The 22548-nt window shown below is 42.9% G+C and overlaps 2 protein-coding genes across 2 annotated transcripts in view; one reads left to right on the forward strand and one right to left on the reverse strand.

Annotated features, from left to right (window-relative positions):
- Positions 1-22548, forward strand: part of LOC118309296 (potassium voltage-gated channel subfamily D member 3-like) — a 107454-nt gene that overhangs the window by 19055 nt on the left and 65851 nt on the right. The window lies entirely within an intron of this gene.
- Positions 99-12808, reverse strand: cttnbp2nla (CTTNBP2 N-terminal like a). Its single transcript, XM_035631235.2, has 7 exons — positions 12648-12808; positions 9614-9718; positions 3990-4223; positions 3085-3192; positions 2782-2970; positions 2491-2661; positions 99-2382 (listed from the first exon to the last, which is right to left on the reverse strand). The coding sequence occupies exons 1-7, from the start codon at positions 12693-12695 to the stop codon at positions 1468-1470; spliced, it is 1770 nt and encodes a 589-aa protein (XP_035487128.1). The 5' UTR covers positions 12696-12808; the 3' UTR covers positions 99-1467.

Raw genomic sequence — 22548 nt, forward strand, 5'->3', positions numbered from 1 at the left:
GGAATTTCGGTGGCTGTGAAATACCAAAAAACATGCATCTACTGCAGGACCAAGACATTAGTGGAGATTGGACATGAAATAAAGAGCATTAACATGAATCCTTTCAAATGCATTTATATTTTTAAGAGGTTCATTTACAAGAGGGAAACTTTCCTTTCTCATCCAGAAACTCTCAAACTCAAAGAAACCTTTTTAAAAAGTGATATATACAGAAAAAATAGTGATTTAACATGATTCTGATTTTACCGGGCAGTATCAGTAACTACTAAAGCTTGCAAATATAACTTTACTGTCTATGTAATATTACAAAATACAGACTATGTTATTTACATGTATTGCACAAATTCTTCCTCAAAAATTATTTTCCTTATCGGATCATTCATGCTGTTGGGATGAAATCACTTGAGCTCTTCCTGTAAGAGTATGAGTAAATTATGAAAACATGACAGTATTTAGGACTAATTTATTAAATCTGTCACTTTCTAGCATTTACACTACTGTAAAAAGGATCTGGTAAAAGAAGAGATGACAAACATGGCAGTTATGTCATGATATAAATCAAAGCCATGGATGGATTTAAAGATATTTGCAGTGTTTAGTAATGTTTCTTATAAACAACGAAGGCAAGACATTGATCAAGACTCACTAATCTTAAACATTGTACAAATGTGACTAATGATGGACAGATTAACTGATCGGACAATTAATCAGGCCGACATCTGGCAATTTTTAGAAAACTTAATTTAGTGTCCAAGTGAATAAAACATTGGTGTTAAAAAAAGCTATTGTGTTATTTGCTTTAGCAAAAGCTAAAAAAACAAAACATGTCTATATCCCAACTCTTCAAATATCAGCATCAGGCTTAGAAAAACCCACATTGATCGCACACTGTGATCGAAGCCTATATGATCATTAAAATGATACATAAACAATGTGCAGCAAAACACTGGTTAGATTATGTCATATAAAACTATAATACAATAAAATAAACTATACATTTTTATAAAAATGACAGCTACATATGACTGTTTGTACAATGAAATGACACTATGCAGCAAACATTGGTCCGAGCATGATATGTGATGATTATTTGTAATAATAATAGAATTATACATACTTGCTAAATATGAACAAAAGTGACACCATTGAAAAAGACTTGAGTTACTGTAACTGTACTCAGCAAACGGTGTTGGCACTTTTGGGAACTAAAACTACAAACTGTAGCTGCTCATTAGTACCAACCTTTCAACCAATACCTAAAATAGTGCCGTAATGCATATTTAAAAAAACAAAACAATCTAATAAATACAAATATCTTAACAGTGTTTGAAGGGACCTTTTGTTCAAATAAACAGGATATAAATCCTGTAGAATGTACAAGACAACATCTCGAACTCAGTTATGGGATGTGGATCAAAACTGTGACGTCACAAGCGGAGCAGCAGCTGACGAATCTATTGCGAGGACTTAATTAGATGAAACCACCATGTCCAGTTCTTTGACTCCGTCCTGACCGGAGGTGAGGCCACAGCTGCCTGAGAGGGGGCTGTCGGAGAAGTGACTCGCAGACCTGGGCACCGCCGCCGGGGAGGGAGGGGCCTGAGCCAGACCGGGCTTCTTCGGGGGGATGGGTGGAGGATTGCCCCTATCTGCCCTGGGGATGACGGGTGATCTGATCCCCTGTGGTAGCGCCCCGGCAGCCCTTCCGATGACGGGAGACAAGGGCGCAGCCAGGCTGCGGTAGTCCGTGCCGAAGGGCGAATTGTTTGGCGCCGCGGGCTTCGGCGTGGCGCTCTGCTGGACGGTCGTGAAGCGAGACAGGACCTGAGTGACTGTGCTCCGGGCCATCTGCTTGACTGGGCTGGCTTCGGGGGGCGAGGCGCTGGTCACAGAGGAGAGCTCCTTTGGCGAGAGAGGAAGTGCCGGCTGTGTGGCCTGGGACTGGGGCTCTGGGTCCGCGGTGCCCTGGAACTTATGACGAGCGGCATGGAAGCGCTGGTTGATCCCGGCCTGGTAGGGAGACTGGTAGCCACCAGGACTTGGGCTGCCCGCAGGGCGTGTGGAAAGAACAGGCGATGCGCAGGGGGATGATGACACCTGGGTCTGATGAACTGGAGGGTTTTCATTCCCATTCTGTTGACAAACCTTCTCTGGGAGGTCGTTGTTTGGACCATGGTGCCCGTTGGTCTCCATCGGACCATGGTGTCCGTTGGCTTGCACAGGGGGCTCGTTTCTGTCTTCCTCAAGGTCATCAACCTTAATAGTGTCTACTGTTGTCTTTCCGGGAGGAACTTTTGTGGCCCACTCCTTTCCCCCTGCCTCTCCCGGAGCCGTATCTCTCGTCATGTTCACCTCCTCCGTGTTCCTCTTCAGCTCCTCTACCTGATCACAAAAAGAGGGGAAAGAGATCAATTTCAAGCAGAAATGTGTCCGTGCAATGCTGCTAATTTCACTGCCAGCGTCGTGACGGACATATCAAAGTGTTCACACCTGCAGTTGCAGCTGATAACAGTGGGCTTCCTCCTTCTTCAAACGTGAGCGGAGTTGCTCTCGCTCCGTGTCAAACTCGGCCAGCTGCTCCTCCACTCTCGCCTCCATCCTAAGGGTTCTCCTCCTCTCATCCTCCAGCTCCTTCGTCAGGGCCTGACAAGCCTCCTTTTCCTAAATGAAAGTGTGCATTAATCTGACTAGGCCTGACATTTGTAGCACACAGCACAACAGAGGGAAAGTATGGCAGGGATGAAATGAAATAAATTGCAGTAACTTTCAAAATGTTAATACCTTGTCAAGTTTGCGGCTCAGCTCAGTCAGCCGGTGACCCTCCTCCAGAGCTCTGGCACTCGCCCACTTGCACTCTTTGGCCAAAGCACAGGAGAGCTGTTTGTGCTGGGCACGCTCTTCTTCCAGCTGGTCAGTAATTCGCCGCTGTTCTTTTTCCAACCGCCGGACCTGGCTGCGCTCAAACTCCAGCTGAAAGGACGGAGACGATTCGCTCAGTAAAAAAAACTGTTTCAGAGGCTGGTTATGGGTTCACTTCAAACCCAAGCTCTCATCGTCTCCTTAGAGATTAAAAAAGAGGGGAACCTGTTGTTGTAAGCGCTCCCTCTCCTTCTCCAGGATGTAGGTGACATCATCTCCCTCCGCTGTGTCCTCAGCGTGCCTCCTCTTCTCCTCCTCCAGGTCTGCAATTACCTGAAAAAAACACAGCGGGGAGCCACAGAGTCGAGCATGAAATGATTTCGCTCAAGTTCGGTCTGTGGAGCCAATAACTACGACTTTGAAGCTAAACACTAGAAGCTGGGGGCAATTAAGCTACACTACCTCATCGCTCCTCTTTCTGTGGTTCTACAAAGTCTACAGAGATGCAGTAAAACATGCATTATGTTCAACAGTGAATTAAATATTTATTTGAAATTGCAGAAACCATAAAAGACCTAAATGAGTCTTTTGATTTATACGACTTAACTACTGTTGGGTTAACCTTTCACTTATATTTCTGTCAGTATGACACATTTTTGCGTAATAATGATAATGTGATTCATAATGACACCAGGAGAATATGACATGGTGTGTTTCATTACCATCTATAAATGATGGTGTGTTCTCACACTCACCTTCTACTCACATTAAACATTCTTTTCCTTTTCTTTCATGTTCATGTTTGTTACCCAGCAGCTGTGAAGTATTATTGGATGTGTGTGTTCTTGTTAAAAATTATGTTCTTAATTATTTTTTTCTGGCGTTCCTGAAAAACGTTTTGGAAACAAATGGTTTCTGCAAAAATGTTGTTGCTATCGGTGTTGGAAATGTAATTTTCACATATAAGGGATTTTTGTAGTAGCAGCTGGCTCATTCCTCCACGTGTTTTTTGTTATAGTCCCTTCCTCTGAGGCCAACTTTTCTTTTGCATGATTCCCATATTTTTTTAATCTGCATAAGGAACCAGCTGATTTCTGCCTCACCCAATTAAGAAACATTTTTAATCTCACCCGTCTGTGCCTGCTCTCTGCTGCAGCCAGCTGGGCCAACATCTTCTCTTGCATCCTCCTGCAGTGGCTCACCACCAGTTTGAGAACCACCAGAGGGTTGGTGGCAGATGGAGAACAGCCCGGCTCCTTGCCCTGGCCCCCCACAGCCTCGTTGTCCCTCTGCAGGGCCAGGAAGGGGTCGCTGAGGTTGTACCTGCCGTAGCGCTCCTGGACAAACAGCTCTTTGCGCTGGGCCTAAAGACGTGACAAGAGACAGTGGTCAGTTGGCTTTGTCGAAGGAAATGTTGACGAGTGGAATAGTCTGGCTTTTTATTCTTCTGCGTGGACTGCCTTTATCGAAAAAAAAAAAGATTTGTAACTTTTGGAGGATGTGAATTTTCTATTGGATCACTTTTCTGTTTTCTCAGACTCATGACTCTCAGCCATCACTGGGACTGTTTAACAGATGGCCTTGAAATTTGGTGCCGATATTCATGTTCCCCAGAGGAGGAATCGTAAAGACTTAGCAGATCCCCTGATTTTGCCTCACGAGGTTCACATTTGTGGTTTTGAGTGAAAGGCCTTGAGAACCATTGGATGGATTTGCTGTGAAATTGGGCAATTTTGCATGACGATGTTAGATTTTTAACTCAATGCACCTCTAAGTGTGCAGCTTGGGAGATGCGGGCATGGCTGTAGATTTAGTTGTGTTCTCTCTTCATCTACCTTGAAATGCAAACTATGAATATCACCGTATACAGTCTATAATGCTCCTCAAAGTTTATATATTCAATGCATTGCTCAAATCTAACCCTCGCTTTGATTTAAGCAGTCACTGAATTTTGAAGGTATTATGACAAGGCAGCCAGTAGGTCATTTAATAAGCAGTAGATGAAGGAAAAGGAAATGCTTAAAAGATAAATGAAAAGTGCTAGCAAGAGGAAAGAGCAACAGATGGTGTGTCTGTCTATCTTTAGCAGGACAGCTGCTTTGGACTGGGCCTTGGCCGAGGCAGACCTGTTCTGTTCAACTCATGACAAAGGCCGGATAATGGCAGCAAGGCATTTCAGGTTGAGCACATACCACTGGGCCTGCTGAGAGAGGGAGAAGACCGAGAGGGGGGCTGAAGCACAGCTGGCAATGTGTCTTAGTGAGGTTTCAACAAAAGAGGCTCAAGAGATTAGAGAGAACAGTATCCTCTCAGGCAGGGTGAGGACAGAGCTCTTGACGGCTGATACCAAGATCACTTTAGAAGTTTGGCGTAGTCAAAGAGTGTCGGTGTGGGTCTGCAAAGCAATATTTAGCCATTTCACTGTTCTTACAAAGACATGAACTGCTCACTGTGTAGGTGGGCGTTACAGCCGAGCGCACAGGTACACCATGGCTGCATCCACTAAATTTTTGTTTTAAAACTGAAACGATGTCCGTCCACACAAGCGTTTTAGCTCCGTATCAGTGTTGATCTCCATCCAATCTGATTGTGCGTTCACACCAAAGCGCAAAATGAATTTTTCGCGCTATGAGCGAGAATAACGATATTATCGCTTCATTGCTCAAGTTGAAATATTTAAACTCAAGCCAAATATTCCCTTGACGTGATATCGCGAAAGCCAAGTAGCTTTGAGAGTCTCCCGACGTCACAGACATCTGTGTCCGAAAGAGAACGGGCCAATATTGGCGGGTTGTATTCAATCCATAATCATTGTGTCTTAAGATCTATAGAACTGTTTTAATAAGGCCTAAATTGGCCTCATTAAAACAAATTGAAATCGTTTTCACAAATGTTATGAATCTTGTACACCTAATAAATAAAACAAAAACAGACGACAGAACTTTGGATTTCCTTCTGAACTTATCATACAATAATTCGCCAGAGTTTTTTGCTCATCTGGTACAAAGGGTTGGCAAGGCTGCGATGCTTTGCTGCTGTTATGTGATCCAGGCTGCTGACGGCGGTGTAAAGGCGGATCAAACGGCATGAAGGGGCTAAAAACAGGAAAACACAGGGTGCCCAGGGGATTTAAAAAATTCCTCTCAAAAATCTTTTTTGAATGTGATTTATGTAAATACTAAAGCCAAAAACAGAAGACGATGAGCACAATTATATACTAGTTTTATCTTCCACCAATTTGTCAATTTGTTAGGATTATTCAATTCTATTTAATTGTTTTCAAAAAGGTTGAACTCTAATTTTTTTTTTTTTTTTTAATGAAAAGTCTTCAAAGAGAAATCTGTCTTGGCCTGCAGCTCATTCCTGTTCCCATCAGTGATGGTCTGCTCTGATGTGTCACTTTGCAGTCAGAGATTAAATAACCTTACATCAGGTTTTTCCTTCTGCGTGGATATATACACTCGGCATGACTCTCATTGCTGCAGTTGCATACAGCAGCAGCACGAAAAACACTTCATTTGTAAGCTGTTGTTCACACAGTAGAAAGTAATTTGAAGAAAAATATTGAAAAATGTAGAGTTCCTACAGACTGTTAATTGTTTTTCTTCTATTTATTCAGTCTGCACATTTTCCAAAAACTGGATAATTGGCCTTTAAATTTTCAGGGTCTTTCTTTTTCGACAATTCACAGGACCCCTATTACACAACGTCCACTCATAAACACAGACTCTGCCTCTCTTTCCCTCCGCAGCCCCTCGGTCCACAGACAGATGTGCTTGTCCACAACACAAAGAGAGGCTGTTTCCCTCCGCATCAATCCTCCGCTGCTGCACAGAGGGTGAAGGGAGTGAATGGAGGGATTACAGGAAACACATTTTTTTCATGTTACATAATACTACAAATCTCAGAGCTTATTCATTACATCTTGCTGTACATGTACAATACTCATAAACATTCGGTGCATTGCTGTTACGGATCACAGTCTACGGTGCCGCTATTTATTCGTGCTTATTGTCTGTCAGCTACAGCTCTTGGCAACCTGTGTGCTTTTGCTTGGGAAGCCGTCTTTGTGCCGCGGCCGCACTGGTTTCAATCCAGCTTATCTTTAGCCTGGACACTTTCAGTCAGGCAACGTTGCCATCAAAAACAGTAAAACACTAGGGAAAGGTGATGTATGAACTTCTTTCCCAAGAGTCCTATATAGTTTGCAAAAACAGTCTGAAATGCTAATGTGTCCAATTTAAAATGATATCCAAAGAACATGGGATATCTGAAAAATACTATCAATCATAAAAATCTGTGGGCGACACACAAAGTACAATCAGCTGATGCATCTCAAAGTTTGTTTTTTTCCATATTACAGATCTGCCCCATTACCATAGAACACGCTAGGTAAACCTTCTTGATCTTTGTTGACTTGAAACCACGTGAGCTCCACAGTTAATTAAAGGCTTATTTCCATAGTTGAGTCCCCTTTGAACTTTAAAGTAAAGACACATATTTTAGAGAGTCCACTGGAGCACTGCAGGTCTTTGTGTGCCAAACTACACGAGTGCTGCCAGAGACTAAACTTCCCTTTTAAAAGCCACAGCGTGAGCAGCTGCACAAGTGAGTCACAAGGGCAGAAATGCAGCGGATGGTTAGAATACCGCTGATAGTTTTGCACAATTAAAGATACTGTACCACAGGACAAAAACCCACATCATTAACCTCACATCCTGTGCTTAAAATACACCCTGCGGAATAACACGGGGTGAGACGGATTTTTCTTTTAACAACGCATGAAAACTTTGCCAGGTCTTATGAGCAAAGGCATTAAAAAAAAAGACATGAACACTTCATCATGTGAGGGACAGTTGCCGTTGTTGTTACCATGGTGATTTGTGGTTAAGATTAGCACTTCTTGCATGACAATGAGTGAAGGGGTGACACGTCCGCTGGTGAGCAACACGACTGGACCTACTTCTCCAAATACTGTGGTTCCAACAATCCTCTTGTTGGTCACGCTAGCTGCTCTGTGAGGCTGCACTTAGACACAGCAGTGCCTGATGATCGCGCTAGTTGAACAGTGAGAGGATCATCAAAGTAATTCCGATTCATCCTTCAGGGAAACATGGATTTCCTGACATTTTAAGACAATCCATCCAATTGTTTCAGACACATTTCTTCCAAAACCACTGATGTGAACCACATTTTGGCGCCAAAGGAAAAGTTAGGGGATCTCCAAGGTCGGTAAAATTCAGCCTCTGGGGACAATAAACGTCTGTACATGGGTTTTTTGCCAATCCATTCGCAAGCTGTCCAGACACTTCACCCCACTGTAAGCTTTGATCTGCTGGTGGTGCTAAATGAAAAGTCAGGGGGGCCCGGAAGTCAATAAGCGTCATCCTCAAGGGACTATGATATGGCAAACCATCCAGAGTGGTTGTTCAAATATTTCAGCCAGGACCGACACAGTGGACCCATTGACGGACATAGTTGCCGTCCGTAGAGATTTTAGCCACAAAAACAGGAAAAAAAGAGGAATTATAGGGTGATGTTCTACTGATGAACAGTGGGAAGGCGAGGCTGCAAATTCCATATCACTAATTCCTAAACAGCAGAACAGTCCTGCAGAGGAGAGATCAGTTTTCACTCATTCTGCGCAGTTCATTTCCTACAGGTCAGTGGTCATACCCTCATTTAAGGCACCGTAGGAGTAAACAACTGACTCTTGAATGGGTTAACAGTTTGTCCTGGTCGAGCCAATGAAAGAAGCACAGCACATATTCCCCCTCGAGCTCCAGTTAAGGCCGGTGTTTATTTGTTCACTCCTACTCTCGCGCACATTGAGTCATCAGGCACCCGGCGTGCTGTAACTCTTCTTGCCTTAGATGGCCAGATCCCAGGAGAGATGTAGGAATGTGGTCTAGACACAACACACGGACATTCATCAGGAGCCTCTCTCTTCAGACGGCTGATCTCTGGTTTGCTCTTTCAGCGGTGCATTGGACACCAGGAAATTGCAGAGCAACAGAAAGGGACGGTCATCTTAAGTAGAAACGCAACATCATTAGTTTGCTTATTCACAGCTTATATTTGAGTCTTTGCTTCATGAAGAGCAACACGGTGACACAATTTCACTGAAGAAAGAACACAACTATATGAAACATCCTTTAGGCCATGTGAACGGCCACTGAAAGCTTAAGTATGTGGGCCTGCAGGGCACAGCAAAGTACACAGCGTGTGGTAAAATAGCCTGACAATCCTTTAATTGAAATGCAGCAGTAATCCTGTCACAGTAAGACACCCTGAGGCTGGAACCAGCTTTCGTTCGTGTTCTTGTTCGTGTGCGTGTGTGTGTGCGCGCGCTCGCTCTACATTATGTCTTTTTCTAATTAGGTTTTTATTCAGGCTCACTGGAGAAGGTCTGCTTATTTCTACTTATGCAAAGAATGACTTGTGTTGTTATGAGATAATGTCGTCCTGCGGGGGCACAGGCACAAGTTTGTTTTTGAGGATGAGTATCATCCCCAGGACAGGGTCACATAGATACATCTTAATTGTTTAACCCAATTTTACCCCCCCCCCCCTCACTTCCTTCTGTACTTTCCACTATGGATGACACACAAACCTCTCAAACCAAACCACTGCTGCTGAAGCATCATCCGTTTCTCTGTAGTCTCATCAAATATAATTTTTGTAGCGCTGCTTTTAATCTGGTTTAGTCTTGAACACTGTGTGTGTCACCAGCTCCGTTGATAGAAGTACGTACCTTCAGGGCATCAATGACCAGGTCCCGGGCCTCCAGTTCTCCTTCCAGGATGCTGAAAAGCATCAGCAACTCTGGCTTGGTCAGACTCTCCATGTTCAGCTTGGACTGTGAGGACAGAAGATGAGAGGAAAGAAAGTTGGTTGACAAATTAATTGTAGAATTTTTGTTTCTTTAAATTGATGCAAATGGGCACGTATGGATTATTCTTGTTCATAAAAAAATACTTGACCTATAGTAGAGGAAAGTGAGAGGAGACATTGACAATCACTGCCATTTATTTTCCCACAATTTCTCATATTTCTTGTCTTCTTGAAACAAAGTCATGTTTTCCAATCCTCCCCAAATCAGACGCCCACACAGACACCTGATCCAACCCACTGATTTATGGGCTTTATGTGGTTATGTGGGAATTATCACGGGAAGGACTTATTTTGCAGATTGGGACCAGAGTACACAAGTGTGTGTGGTGTAGCTCAAGCAAAGTATGAGGCTGTAGTATCACGAAAAAAGTACAACTGAGCTGTGAGGTTATAATAATAAGAGACATCCATCTTCCAGCAAACATACTTCAGGCTGACTAACTTATCTTTTTAAATGTTAAATATAATATCACTTTGTTTTGGTTCTGTTCATAATGGCTGCCGTGACAGATGCTCTACGTCGGAGATGTGATGTGGTCTCTTTGTAGTGCCTCTGCACTCTAATCTCACAGCTGTGTTGGTGCTGCCGACAAGCCCTGCGGTGCCCACACCTCAAACATCCAACCACACTCTTGGCAAAGCTGACGCATGCGGGCCCCCCGCTTTGAAATCTGATCAAAGCTGTTGATGTTTTTTTTTTTTTTTTACACGGAGCATCCTTTTTCACACGAGACTCATCCTGTGCGACACGTAGGACAGACAAACAGTGGACTCGCCGAGTATTTAACGACGGGCATTTATACCCCAGCTTGACTCCCTGAAATATTCCTTTTTGGTTTACGTCTATATGCCGTTGACTAGACTGTGATCCACACACCTGAACTGGCCTTCTTTCGACAGGCTGTGCTTTGAGCAGCCTGTGGTCACCACAACTTTCCACATCATGAAGTCATCAGGATGGGGGTGGGCTGCTCTCATGGGCATAATGAGAGACAGGAGCCACTGGCATTTCATATTTGAGCTCGTAGCTACACCACTTCCCAGGCATCTTCGTCGACATTGAGAGTAGAAACCTGAAAGTTAAAGTGTCGTGTGACCTACTGCCTTTTTTGACACCATCTGTGCAGATGTGAGAAGAGGGAATGAGCCGTGACCCTGGCGAACTGCATCTCTACAGCCCGATCCCCAGAGCAGCGAGCGCTCACAAAGAGAGCACACAGCGATTTCAGTCCTGCCTTCACCAGCACTCGGGGGTCTGCGGGTCAACCGCAGGAGTAAAAATGCTAATTTAACGACAACATACACACCTCCCCTTGGTTTAAGGTTTACAAGGCTCGTGTGCGAATTTCACAGACCACCTAAATCACTGTGAGAAGAGTGTGTGTGCGCTGTGTTGTGTGAAATGTCTGTGGGGCCCCCCCCCCCCCGACAGGAGCCCGTCATCAGGGGCTTGTTTAGATCGTCCTTTTTTAGTGTTATTTCACCTAATCCCCCCCCCGAGTTGGAGCCTGGTAACCGTGTGAGGGTACACAAACACGGAGCAAAACGCATGGGAAATAAAAATATTCCCACACGTTCTTTGAGCTTCACCTCCGATCAAAAGCCCTGTGTCCATAATCCCTTTTATCAATGTTTGTTTTAAGCCTGGTGAGGCCGTGTGCCTCCTCTGCAACACTCTAAACTCATTACAAACACACACACACACACACACACACACACACACACACACACACACACACACACACACACACACACACACACACACACAGCAACTCTTCTCTTGCTGCAAAGACATATGCTTTGCTCCGGTGCAAAGAGACTAGGCGCTTGATGGATTTGAATAATTGATTGATTGTAGATCAGCTGCTCATGTTGAATCACAGCAACCAATATCCAGAGGATCTAAGATTATGATTCAACTAACTTCACAACATTCAAGTATAAAACTTTGCACAAGGGTCCTTCTAGCAAATACGCCTTGTCCCTGAAACTTTTTCCGTGCATGAGACTAGAGCTGCAACAGTTAATCGATTAGTAATTGACTACCCAATTAATCGACAACTATTTTGATATCGATCAATCGGTTCAAGTAAAAAATTCTCTACCTTCAGTTTCTTGAATGTGAACAGTTTCTTTGCTCCTCGAGGGTTTTGGGGAAACACGATCGACATTTGTCACCATTTTATGACTTCATATGGACCAAACAAGTAACGGTTAGTCGCAGCTCTACGTGGAACCTTTCCCCCCAAAACTCATCATCACCATCACGAATCATTTTTGTGTATGAACACAGTCTCCCAGGCTGGGAAACCTGAGGTCAGCTGAGTGCAGGCTGCTGACCTCTCTCGTTAGGTTGGCAGAGCAGATGCAGCATGTCTGGATTCCAAATTGGATTTGTGAGACAACCTAATTTGTTTCTGTTTTTTGTTGTTGTTGTTGTTGTTGTTGTTGTTGTTGTTGTTTTCAGTGCAAGTTTTCCTGCCTGCCTGTTTGAATCTGACGCAGCCTCATCTCAGAACACTGAATATTCTAAAAAGAAATGAAGTCGTTTTCAATCAGATCAGTATGATGTCTGATGACAACGAGTCCCCGTCGGTGCAGTGGACCGGAGGAGGAGGAGGAGGAGGAGGAGACAGACCCTCACTGTCGGTTACTTCTTGGCTGGAAATGATCACAGTATTTGATCTTCGTGTATCTCTCCTCCCCCCCACGATGGAAACCCATCTTCCTGTCGCTCGGTCCTCGGGGCATGAAGAAGTCCGGGCGGGTCGGCCCGGAGCCCGGACTTCTTCAGCTGACTACATGTTGTTGTTGTTGTTGTTGTTGTTTTCTTTTCTTCTCGTGTCCCGTTGGGCACGTCGCTCTCTAACCCCGGTGCCGGCGGCGCCTCTTACCTTCATGTGGCCCTGCGGGGTCTGCGGGCTCCTCGGGAACTCCAGCATGAACTTTTTCCTCCTGTCAGAAGATTTGTTTCACTTGATTTGCTGCGTCCTCTCCGTCTGATTCCCGACGCAGCGGAACATCCGAGCGGCCGAGCGCCACTCTGACCGACGGCTGCCACCGGCCAATGGGCGAGCAGGGAGCGCAGCGCCGCGGCCAATGATAGGCGAGCTTTTGGGGAGGAAAAGGGGGCGGGGACAGTGGTTGAACCACCTCTTGGATTTGGTTGGATTTCTTTGTTTAGTGTTTCTTGAGTTGCCTGCCTCTTCTTAAAGGATCATCCACAGGCAGCTGACTTGCAGCAAGCTACTTTAACGACTGTACAAGTTCTTTTTTTTAAGCCGGACGGAATTATGAAATATATATGATGGTGTAGTTGAGGTAAAAACAGGATAGATAGAGAAGCCGAGAGGCAAGAAGAAGTGCAGATTCACTACAACACTGCATAATGGAATGATTTGGATCAACGTTATACAGTTATTCACATGTGTAGGGCTGCAATTAACGATTGTTTTCGTTATCGATTCATCAATAAGTTGTTTGCTCCATAAAATGGTGAAAAATATTGATTGTGTTTCCAAGACCCCAAGATGATCTTTTTGTTTTGTCCACACACCAAAGATATTCAGTTTACTGTCACAGAGGAGCAAAGAAACCAGAAGATATTCACACTGAAGAAGCTGAAATCAGAGAATTGTGACTTTTTTCCCATTAAAAACTACTCGATCATCAAAAATAGTGGGCGATTAATTTAGTAGTCGATTACTATTCGATTAACTGTTGCAGCTCTAAACATTTGTGCAGCTTAGATCTATGCAAAATCGAAAACACTATTACTCCAGCGGTCATTTCATTTCACAGTGAACTAAACGTTATAAATGGCGCCACATAAACCATCTTTTGACCATTAATATGAATCGTGGCAGCGTTATTGATCACTCCATGTCGAAGCATCCCTTGCACTGATTCCTGGATTTGTGGGCTCACAGTATTGTTGACTGCCATCTGGTGGCCCTGTCACTGTACGTTCTGCAGAGCCGCAGTTAAAGGCTCAGGGCTTTTTGGAGGAAGTGGTAGTAAAGGCAAGTGTGTTACTGAGTTCAGCTGGGAAACGAAAAAAGTTTTAGAGAATGTAGATGAGCTAATATCCAGCTTCAAAGAAAGAAAGAAAAAAAAAAAGCACCGGAACAGTTGGAGCTGTTAAACTAACACACGCTGTGTCTCTTTCTATGATTTCAGAGACACACTTCCAGTAACTCCTGCTTCTTATTAGCAGACAAAGTTGCCTGTGGAGGTGTAACTCTATGGGGGGTACAGCTGTGCTGCTGCTGTTGTTGTTGTTGTTGTTGTTGTTGTTGTTGTTGTCAACTGTGAGGCACAGAGCTCCAGATGCCATGTGACAAAAAAAATCCGACGAGGTATTCGGTAATAAGGTGCTGTGGACCTGAAAATTCAAGGCTGCCTCATCCCTCGTAATACACAGTAGCTGCCAGTAGAGCGCAATGCTCACACAACTCAAGTAAAAGTAAAACAGTGTTCTTACTGTACATGGTATGATACAGTAACACAAGGGACTGTGATGGACCGTCAAGCACTTTTACGGTTCCTGGTTGCATCTCATGTTGGAATGATCAGTCTCCTCAGATATGACAATCCGCTAAACATAACACGGTCATTTTTGTCCTTGTGCCCTTTGGTGTTTTTACACAGTTATTTGACTTGAAGTTACCAAACATACCGACCCTGCGTCAGCGCTTAACTGGCACAACACAACCACAAATGAACCTTCTATCTGTGAATACACTGCATCTTTGTGTCATTTAATAACCGTGCCCCCCCCGCTATCTTGAGGTTGTACACACAGAGAGCAAAGTCAGAGAGTTGTCACTCCTGATAGGCTGCTGGTGCAGGGAGCCTCCACAGCCCTAATAGAGAGTCTCTATTTCAGGCTCTTCAATTAAGCCGCTCAGTTCATCCTGCTGACTTGCACGGCTGCTGTGGAGAATCTGTGTCCTCAAGAGTCTTTGTCCTGTGTGCTCGCCTCCCTTGTCCACACCATTCCCAGTGCAAAGTTTCCATTTTAATTTGGTTTAGTCCTAAACCCCCCCCCAAAAAAAAAAGAAATACAAACCCCTGATATGTGAACATCTCCACCTCCCACTCCAATTCAGAGGAAAATATTTTACTTTTTACTCCACTACGTTTATTCAACAGCTATATTCACTGGTTATTTTCCAGATTTTTCATTATAAACACACAATCATAAAATATGATGTACTATAGATCATATGATGCAAGTGTTAAAAACATTGCTCATTATTATAGTGTAATGCATAATGATGCAGGGATCATTTTGATATATTTAGTGTGTTGGTGCAATGAGCCATCAATCTAGATCGATACACTGATTCAATAATTAATGAGCCAACATCATCGGTGCAAAGTGAAAACATTGATCCATGGCTTGAGGAAGCCTCAAAGAAAAACCCTGAACCACTGTTTTAGTTGACTGTTGTATAGATCCCATAGGAATCTTTGATACAAACCAATGAGTTGTCATCAAATAACTGATTTGTTTTATCTCTTTGACTTGTACAGTGTTGCTCTAAGAACATGTGTGATTGTTTACATTTGATTTCCTCTAAGTTTTTCTTTAATTTTTTTATAGACAAATACATGATATCGTCTCATATCGATCGCAGCCTCCTAAATCCATTAAAATCAAAATGGCGTCGAGACAGACTTTGCGATATTGATAAATAAAGTAAGCTTGTCCTGAGAATTGTAACAACATCATATCACGCTGAAACTCGAGATTTACACCCCTAATATTGAGTCAATTTTGCCTATAACAATCACCTACTTGAGGTTTTCAAAGCAGGACCTTCACTTGTAACTTTTATACTGAACACTTGAGTAATACTTCCTCCATCACTGGATTAATATCACTTTATTCCTCTGTACATTGTTGATATTAATAAAAATACAACTTAATGCTGAAAACCTGCAGTCCTGCAAAAAAAGACATAAAAATCTAAATGATATTGTGTCAGCATGAGGACCTCAATCAAGCTGGAATAAATATACCTCCCAAAAGTTCCATCCCTCTTACTCCAGCAGCAAAATTCCCTGCTTAAGTGGAAGTTCTGCTTTTCAAAATGAATATTTCATCTCCATTTCACACCTGCCCCTCCATCGTAGATGCCAGACATAACGTGGAGACGACGCACGGATGTGATCGGAGGACGGATGGAGAGAGAGAGAGAGAGGGAGCAGTAAATATAGCATCAGAGTCTTGGACCTAATCTGAGGCAGTTATCAGCATCTGTTGCCTGGCACCCAGTTCTGTGGGGTTTTTAGTTATTCATCTGTTGCTCCATATCTGTCTTCTTTTTTTTTTGCATCTGATTCCCCATACAGAGGATGCATTTTCAAAAGTGTGGGAGGATGGAGCCTCTCAATACCCCCCAGTGAAGTCGGTCTGTTGGTAAAGCGCACATTTCATTCATTTTAGCTTGACTCACCTGATTGCATGTGGAGCTGCGAAACAGGTGAAGGTTTAGGAAAATTGATTTGTTTTGCCAATGGCCATTTTACTGTTGATGTGAATTGCCTGGCTGCTTGACCTTGAAGCAGTCCTGATTAATCATTTACATATCTCGAGAGCGGCGTTGTGCCTTCAAACAGTCGACTGTGTCTCTGTCACTGATGTGTTTGTTTCCTAACCATGTTGCGGCAGATGGATGTACAATTTGAAAAAATCTGTTGAATGCTTTGTTACGTTGTTGTTTTTTTTTACTACTTGCATTAATTTGAACCCTTTAAACATGTGCCAAACTAAGCTAAAGTAGTCCCTGTTATCTTAGTTATTCAAGTGTATGTTTTTGACTTGAACTGAGCCACCAAAAAGAAAGACATTACCAATCTAATTCATGACTGAGACAAAAACAAGTCTGAGCTCAGACAAACTACAGCCCCTTTGGGTTTAAACTGACAAAACAAGCAGACTACCACAAATCACAGGCTTACAGGAGAACGGGGAGTAAAGGGAGGTTCGGCGTGTTTAGACGTGAATTATCAGCACCGTGGGTGACATCTCAACCGTCGTTTTTGATAAAAATCTTTTCGCCCCACCTACACAAACCAACCCCATCTATCCGGACGTCGGCTATTATCAAGGCGTGTGAGTTATAAACCAAGAGTATGTTGATGAGCTTGGGAAGTTTTATGACGCCGCCTGAGCCGAGTGCACCTCGGCTCATTTTTGCTGAAGGTGAGCTGCGTTTGCAAACTATGCGGGGGAAAGAAATACATCGACCGGATGCGCCGTGGGGCCAACAAAGCTTTAATTTAATGTGTCGTCACAAAGAGAAAGGATTGCCATCCTCAACTTGTGCAATCTTCAACCTGAGTTGCTTCGAAACCTTGAAAAGTTCAAGTCATTTTGTGTTATTTACAAAGAAACTTACAAGGAATTTTGCTTTCCCTGAGCTAAACCAATACTTTATATACCAATACTTTCTTATATCTGCAGAGATGGGATCAATATCACACACACGCAAGGATACTAATTGTATTATGAATCAATGTTAAGCCTGAAACAGAATCTTATCTCTAAAAACCCACTTTTGAATGAATAATGGCAACATACAGAACCCACATCTCTGTTGGAAGAGACGGGTTGTATATCCAGGCAGCCGCCCAGCCTAAAAGCACCGGATAGAAAAAAATTATGAATGGTAATTTAATCACATAATGGCTCCTACACTCTCCAAAAGTCTAATTCCTCGTGTCTGCTCCTCCTGTATGCAGTGTGAATTTTAATGACGGGTATTAAGGACAATTGTTTTATTCCATTTTTTCGTCAAATCTGTTCGTGACTGATGGAAAACTATCTCCAACAGATTTAATACAGTGGCTCAAAGGAGAGTGCACGGATATGCTTGACGCCTGATATGAACACTGTTGTGAAATTGAGTTAGATGATCTACTTCATAAGAAATATCTGAGCTGAATGGCTCTTTATCATTTCTTCTCACGCTTTCCGGAGAATATTTACGTATATTTATCTGCACAGATGAATTATTGTTGATATGACTTTGTGATTTCTTTTTCTGTGTGTGTGTTATTAAGCCTCATAAAATAAATGACGAGTTCTGCCAGAAGTGACTTTTTAAAAATTGTTTCTGTTGCCATTGGAGTCCATGCAGTCGGCCATTTGTTGTTGATTAAATGCTTAATCAGAATTCGCTCCATCTGCGAGACTAATAATATAGCAGCTGTCTGCACAGAAATGCAAAATTAACCTATGTAGTGAACCCACAAAACTTGGCAAATATGTAAATATTGGACAATTCTGCAGAACCTATACGATTATGTCCACTGACAACAGTTTTCTACATCTAGCGGCAACATTTTTAAATTGTAGCTTTCTACGTGATCTGCATATGCTCATAACTGAGGTACAGACGGGAAGATAGTGACCATTTTTCCTGCAACATCACGTACATCCAAGAGGCAGTGATTCTAGTACACACTACAAGAGAAAAGGTGTTTCAAATTTGGTTTCAAATATATATATATATATTTTGCTGGGGTTGTTGCAGTGTAAACCACCTCAAATCCAACGCGGATCAGAACTAGGGCTGCCACTTCCCCCAAAACTTTGACACGACACGCAATTCATTGGAATGTGTCCTTTGGTGTTGTGATGTTCTGCTCCGGGCCACTTTTGTTCCTAGTGTCCTCTATTTTCATACAACAACAAAAAAAACACCATAACATTACTGTCTTACTTTACTGATGGGTCAAGTGGGCATGTAATAGGTCAAGCTGATGGTGAGTGCCCTCTGCTAGATCATAAGGCGAACTACTTCAGACGGTCTGATGGGCTTCTAGACTGTATATTTAAAATATGAACCCACCCCCCCAATTTTTTTACCAGTGCCACGTCGGCTCTTTAGAAACCGAACGTAGATTTGTGGCTGGGTCTGACTGAGAGCTCCTCCACTGCGCGCACACACCTACACCTGCAACCATGCACCAATTGGACGGACCAGCTGTCAATCACGCCGTATCCATGCTATGGGGCTTTATCGTCTATTTTACTCTTTAAGGTTCTGCAAACACATAGTTAACAGGACATATTCTAAAATGAACTGAAAAGGGCAGTTCTTCACGGTCCATCCATTGCTTTTTAATTAGGACTGTGTGTGTGTGTGTGTGTGTGTGTGTGTGTGTGTGTGTGTGTGTGTGTGTGTGTGTGTGTGTGTGTGTGTGTGTGTGTGTGTGTGTGTGTGTGTGTGTGTGTGTGTGTGTGTGTGTGTGTGTGTGTGTGTGTGTGTGTGTGTGTGTGTGTGTGTGTGTGTGTGTGTGTGTGTGTGTGTGTGTGTGTGTGTGAAATATGCTCATCGGTCCCATTTGCTGTCCCTCTCACCAATGTTGGCTGTAACTGATCAATAGTCAAAGGGTGGATTGCTTTGGAGCAGGTGGAAGTATCCCACAGAACAAAGCGTGGCAGGGTGTTATTCCGCTGGCGCGGTTCTGAAAGCCAGACACTTTTATGTCGAAAACAGTGGCACTATCGATTTCAGAGACGGGAGCGGTGAGCGCTCTCAAAGCGCGGCGCTACCCCCCTCTGTGTCAAAGATCTGTGTGAGGAGATTTGAGTATATAATACTGCAAGAGAAAACCAAAATCTGAGCATGTATACTCCTGAGATCAATGAATGACAGTTTTTATTCTCTCCCATTAACGGTTTACAGGAAGATGAGCAGCGGCCAGGTAGCGCACACTTTCTGAATAGAACACAATTGTTTTCGTAAGACTGAAATGTCGGGAATGGAATAATTTCGTCTTTTATACCAGCGTCAGGTTGAGAGGATTTTAACTCCATGAAGTCTGTGTGATAAACACAAATCGAGATGATGTGTGGCTGGACTAAAGTAAACACCGTTTGACTCCTCAGCTGATGTGAAGTCGCAGGCGGTGACTGCTCATATCGCGCAGTGTTCACCTGCAGCGTTGTCACTCAGCAGACAGATTGATTGAAAGGGCCAATCGGGCCAGTTGAAGGAGATTGTTGATATGTCTCTCTCGCTTTGGCTATTCTTGGAGCAGTGTCTATGAAACAGGCCACAATTTCTCACTACGGCGAATCTTCGTAGAATAACCACCACATGCTGTCATTTTTTATCAGTGGGAAAAAAACAAGAGGAACTTTTGGAATCTCTGAGACGACAGACAAATTGCAGAGCGCAGCAGTTTGGAAGAGCTTTTAAAAGAAACTCAGAAGAAAGGGAGGAAAGTTGAAATCAAATCGAGCTTGAAAGCAGCAGAGTGTGGAAGACCAGGCTTAGAAGAAGAAAACAAATCTATCCTAAACAGAAATGCAAAATGGATGCTGATATTTAAATGAGGTATGTCGGACACAGACCATGCCAGGGAGGAATCGCCTCGGCCAGAAAAATTTCCACTCCCCCAAATTTTGAGTACTCCGTCATACTTCACTCTGATCTAATTGAGATGGAAATTAAAGCCCCAGAATAAGGTTAGTGACAGAGCTTTTATAAATGAGGTATAATAATAGCCGACGAAAAACTGAATGTAATGATATCATCAAGTCAGTTTTAGGATTACCAAGTCACGTGGAAGGTAAAATACCCCCAAAGACACAGGAATGTAAAGTATGTGTAGTAATATTTCTTTGTGAGAAATGACAGATCATATGGATGCCAGTGTTGCAATAAAATGTTCTACCTTTAAAGAATAAATGCATATAAATGTCAGCACAGTGATCTCTTCCATTAATACTGCGAGTCTCTAACCAACTCAAATCTTTTAAAGGTTATATATTTTAAATATATATATATATATATATATATATAATATTGACAGCCCCAATCTGTCGCACTAGAGATCCACTATGTCTGACCCATATATGGGTTTATATACAGTCTATACACTGTATATGAAAGGTCCCTGAAACCTGTGTCCTCTGGAATGACCAGCAGAGGCCGACTCCACTGGTTACAAAAAGAAGTCAGTTTCTAAAGAAGTCTATGAGAAAATGACGTCTGTAAACATTTTCCTGAAGAGTCTATGGTCTCAATCTCTAGTTTCAAGTCTTCTTCAAGATGACATCATCTGTAAATTATGGTCCCATTTAGAGTAAAACAGACAATGAAGCACTGTGTGCATTAGGGGCGTGGACACTGTGTTTGACAGCTGGTACCGGCCAATGGGTGAAGGTCGCAGATGTGGATGGTCATGCAGCGGACGGGCGCTCTTATCCCGTGACATCTCTTTATTCGTCTGAGGCCCGTTTGTAGACGAAGGACGTGAATCCTCTGCCGTCTCACTTTCACTACGCTGTGTGGTCCACTTGCTTTCTTTGTCTCTTTTGTAAGTGTGGAATTGTTTGGGTTCCCAACAACCATATGGCTTTCAAGATAAGATGAACCTTTTTCCATGTAAATACCATCTAAATGTCATCACAACATCGCACCTTATACGTGTCTTTGTGTGAGAACAGCCGCTGACCCGCGGCTCATTGGTCAGTGTTCACACATATGGTACCTACTGTACCAGTTTATTTATTTTACCTATTTTTTGCTCTTTCGTTTTTGTTCCTCTCCATCTCCTTCTCACACACAATTTTTATTTTGGACGGTCTCTCTGCAACTTAGACTTTGAGATATTAAGTTGGTAAGGGCTTTAAACTATAGATTATTTAAACTAATGTAGTTAATTGTTAATGTCCACAAATACCGAAAATGTTCCATCAAAACTCAGAGCTCAAGATAACATTCTTAAATTTCTAGTGTTGTTAACTTAAAATAAATGGTGATGATGATGAGGATGGATTGCCATTTAACGTGGAACAAATGTTCACAGTGCCCACACGATGCATTGTATTTGGTCTGTTCTCCAACCTTCGCCTCTGGTGCCACCAGAAAGTGAAGGTCTCTTCAGTTTTATCTCAGTTTTAGATAATTAAAGCGAGTTTGCGTGTGGATGAGAGACACAAATGTGGAGGAAAATCTTTGTTTTGTAAAATATCCACATTACTGAGGACCCAATGTAAGTGCAACCGCAAAGAGCTGCTGTTTGCATTGCTGTAGTGTTTGCTGATTCATTTGATGTCGGTCAACTGTTTCAGTCCTACATAACTTATTGAAATATTATTGGTGATTTCCTCAAGCTTTTTGTTCAGCCTCCCTCATAGCGTAGGACAATCTCGTGGCTCCTTTATGCTTTGATGAACTGTCTCAAAGCCTGAGACCATGTTGGGATGTTTTCCATCCTCCTCTTGTCTCATTTCCATCTATTGAAGTACTGTGTCTGCGTATGTGTGAGTGTGTGTATATGTGGGGGTGTTGCTTATTCGCAGGGGCATACATGCAACTGTAAATAATGTGAGGATAATTTTTAAAAAACACTTCTCCCACGTCCGATTCAATCTAATATGTGAAAGGGTGACGTTTGTCTCGTTTGAAGTCATTGAGCCTGATGATTTTGTGAGCCAGGACTTCTATAATTGAAAATATTCATTACTGTATGTAATTTATACTTTGTCATAAATCAGCCTCGGAGTCCTTGGACCATTCACTGTCCCTCATTAGGGGTTTTAATTAACGCCTCTGAACTATGATAACGTTGCTATTTACTGAAGGGCAATGCAATATAATGGGTGAAAAAGTTATAAGAAAATGCTTTGTGTTGTACAGTGCAAGGCATCGCTACATTCGAAAAAAAAGGTACAACACTTCAGGGCCACGTCATTGTGTTGGCATGTTCTTCAAGAGTTTAGTTGCACCTTTAATTCTGCAGAAACAGAATTGGGACTTTGTCCTT

This window comes from Scophthalmus maximus, chromosome 6 (assembly GCF_022379125.1).
Source record: "Scophthalmus maximus strain ysfricsl-2021 chromosome 6, ASM2237912v1, whole genome shotgun sequence".
NCBI lineage: Eukaryota > Metazoa > Chordata > Actinopteri > Pleuronectiformes > Scophthalmidae > Scophthalmus > Scophthalmus maximus.

Excerpts from the sequence above, each read along its gene's own strand:
- cttnbp2nla (XM_035631235.2), bottom strand. The coding sequence starts at position 12,695 with ATGCTGGAGTTCCCGAGGAGCCCGCAGACCCCGCAGGGCCACATGAAG. Across the intron at positions 9,719-12,647 it reads CCCCGCAGGGCCACATGAAG|TCCAAGCTGAACATGGAGAG; the intron begins GTAAGAGGCGCC and ends CTGTCCTCACAG. Across the intron at positions 3,193-3,989 it reads CAGAGAGCAGGCACAGACGG|GTAATTGCAGACCTGGAGGA; the intron begins GTGAGATTAAAA and ends TGTTTTTTTCAG.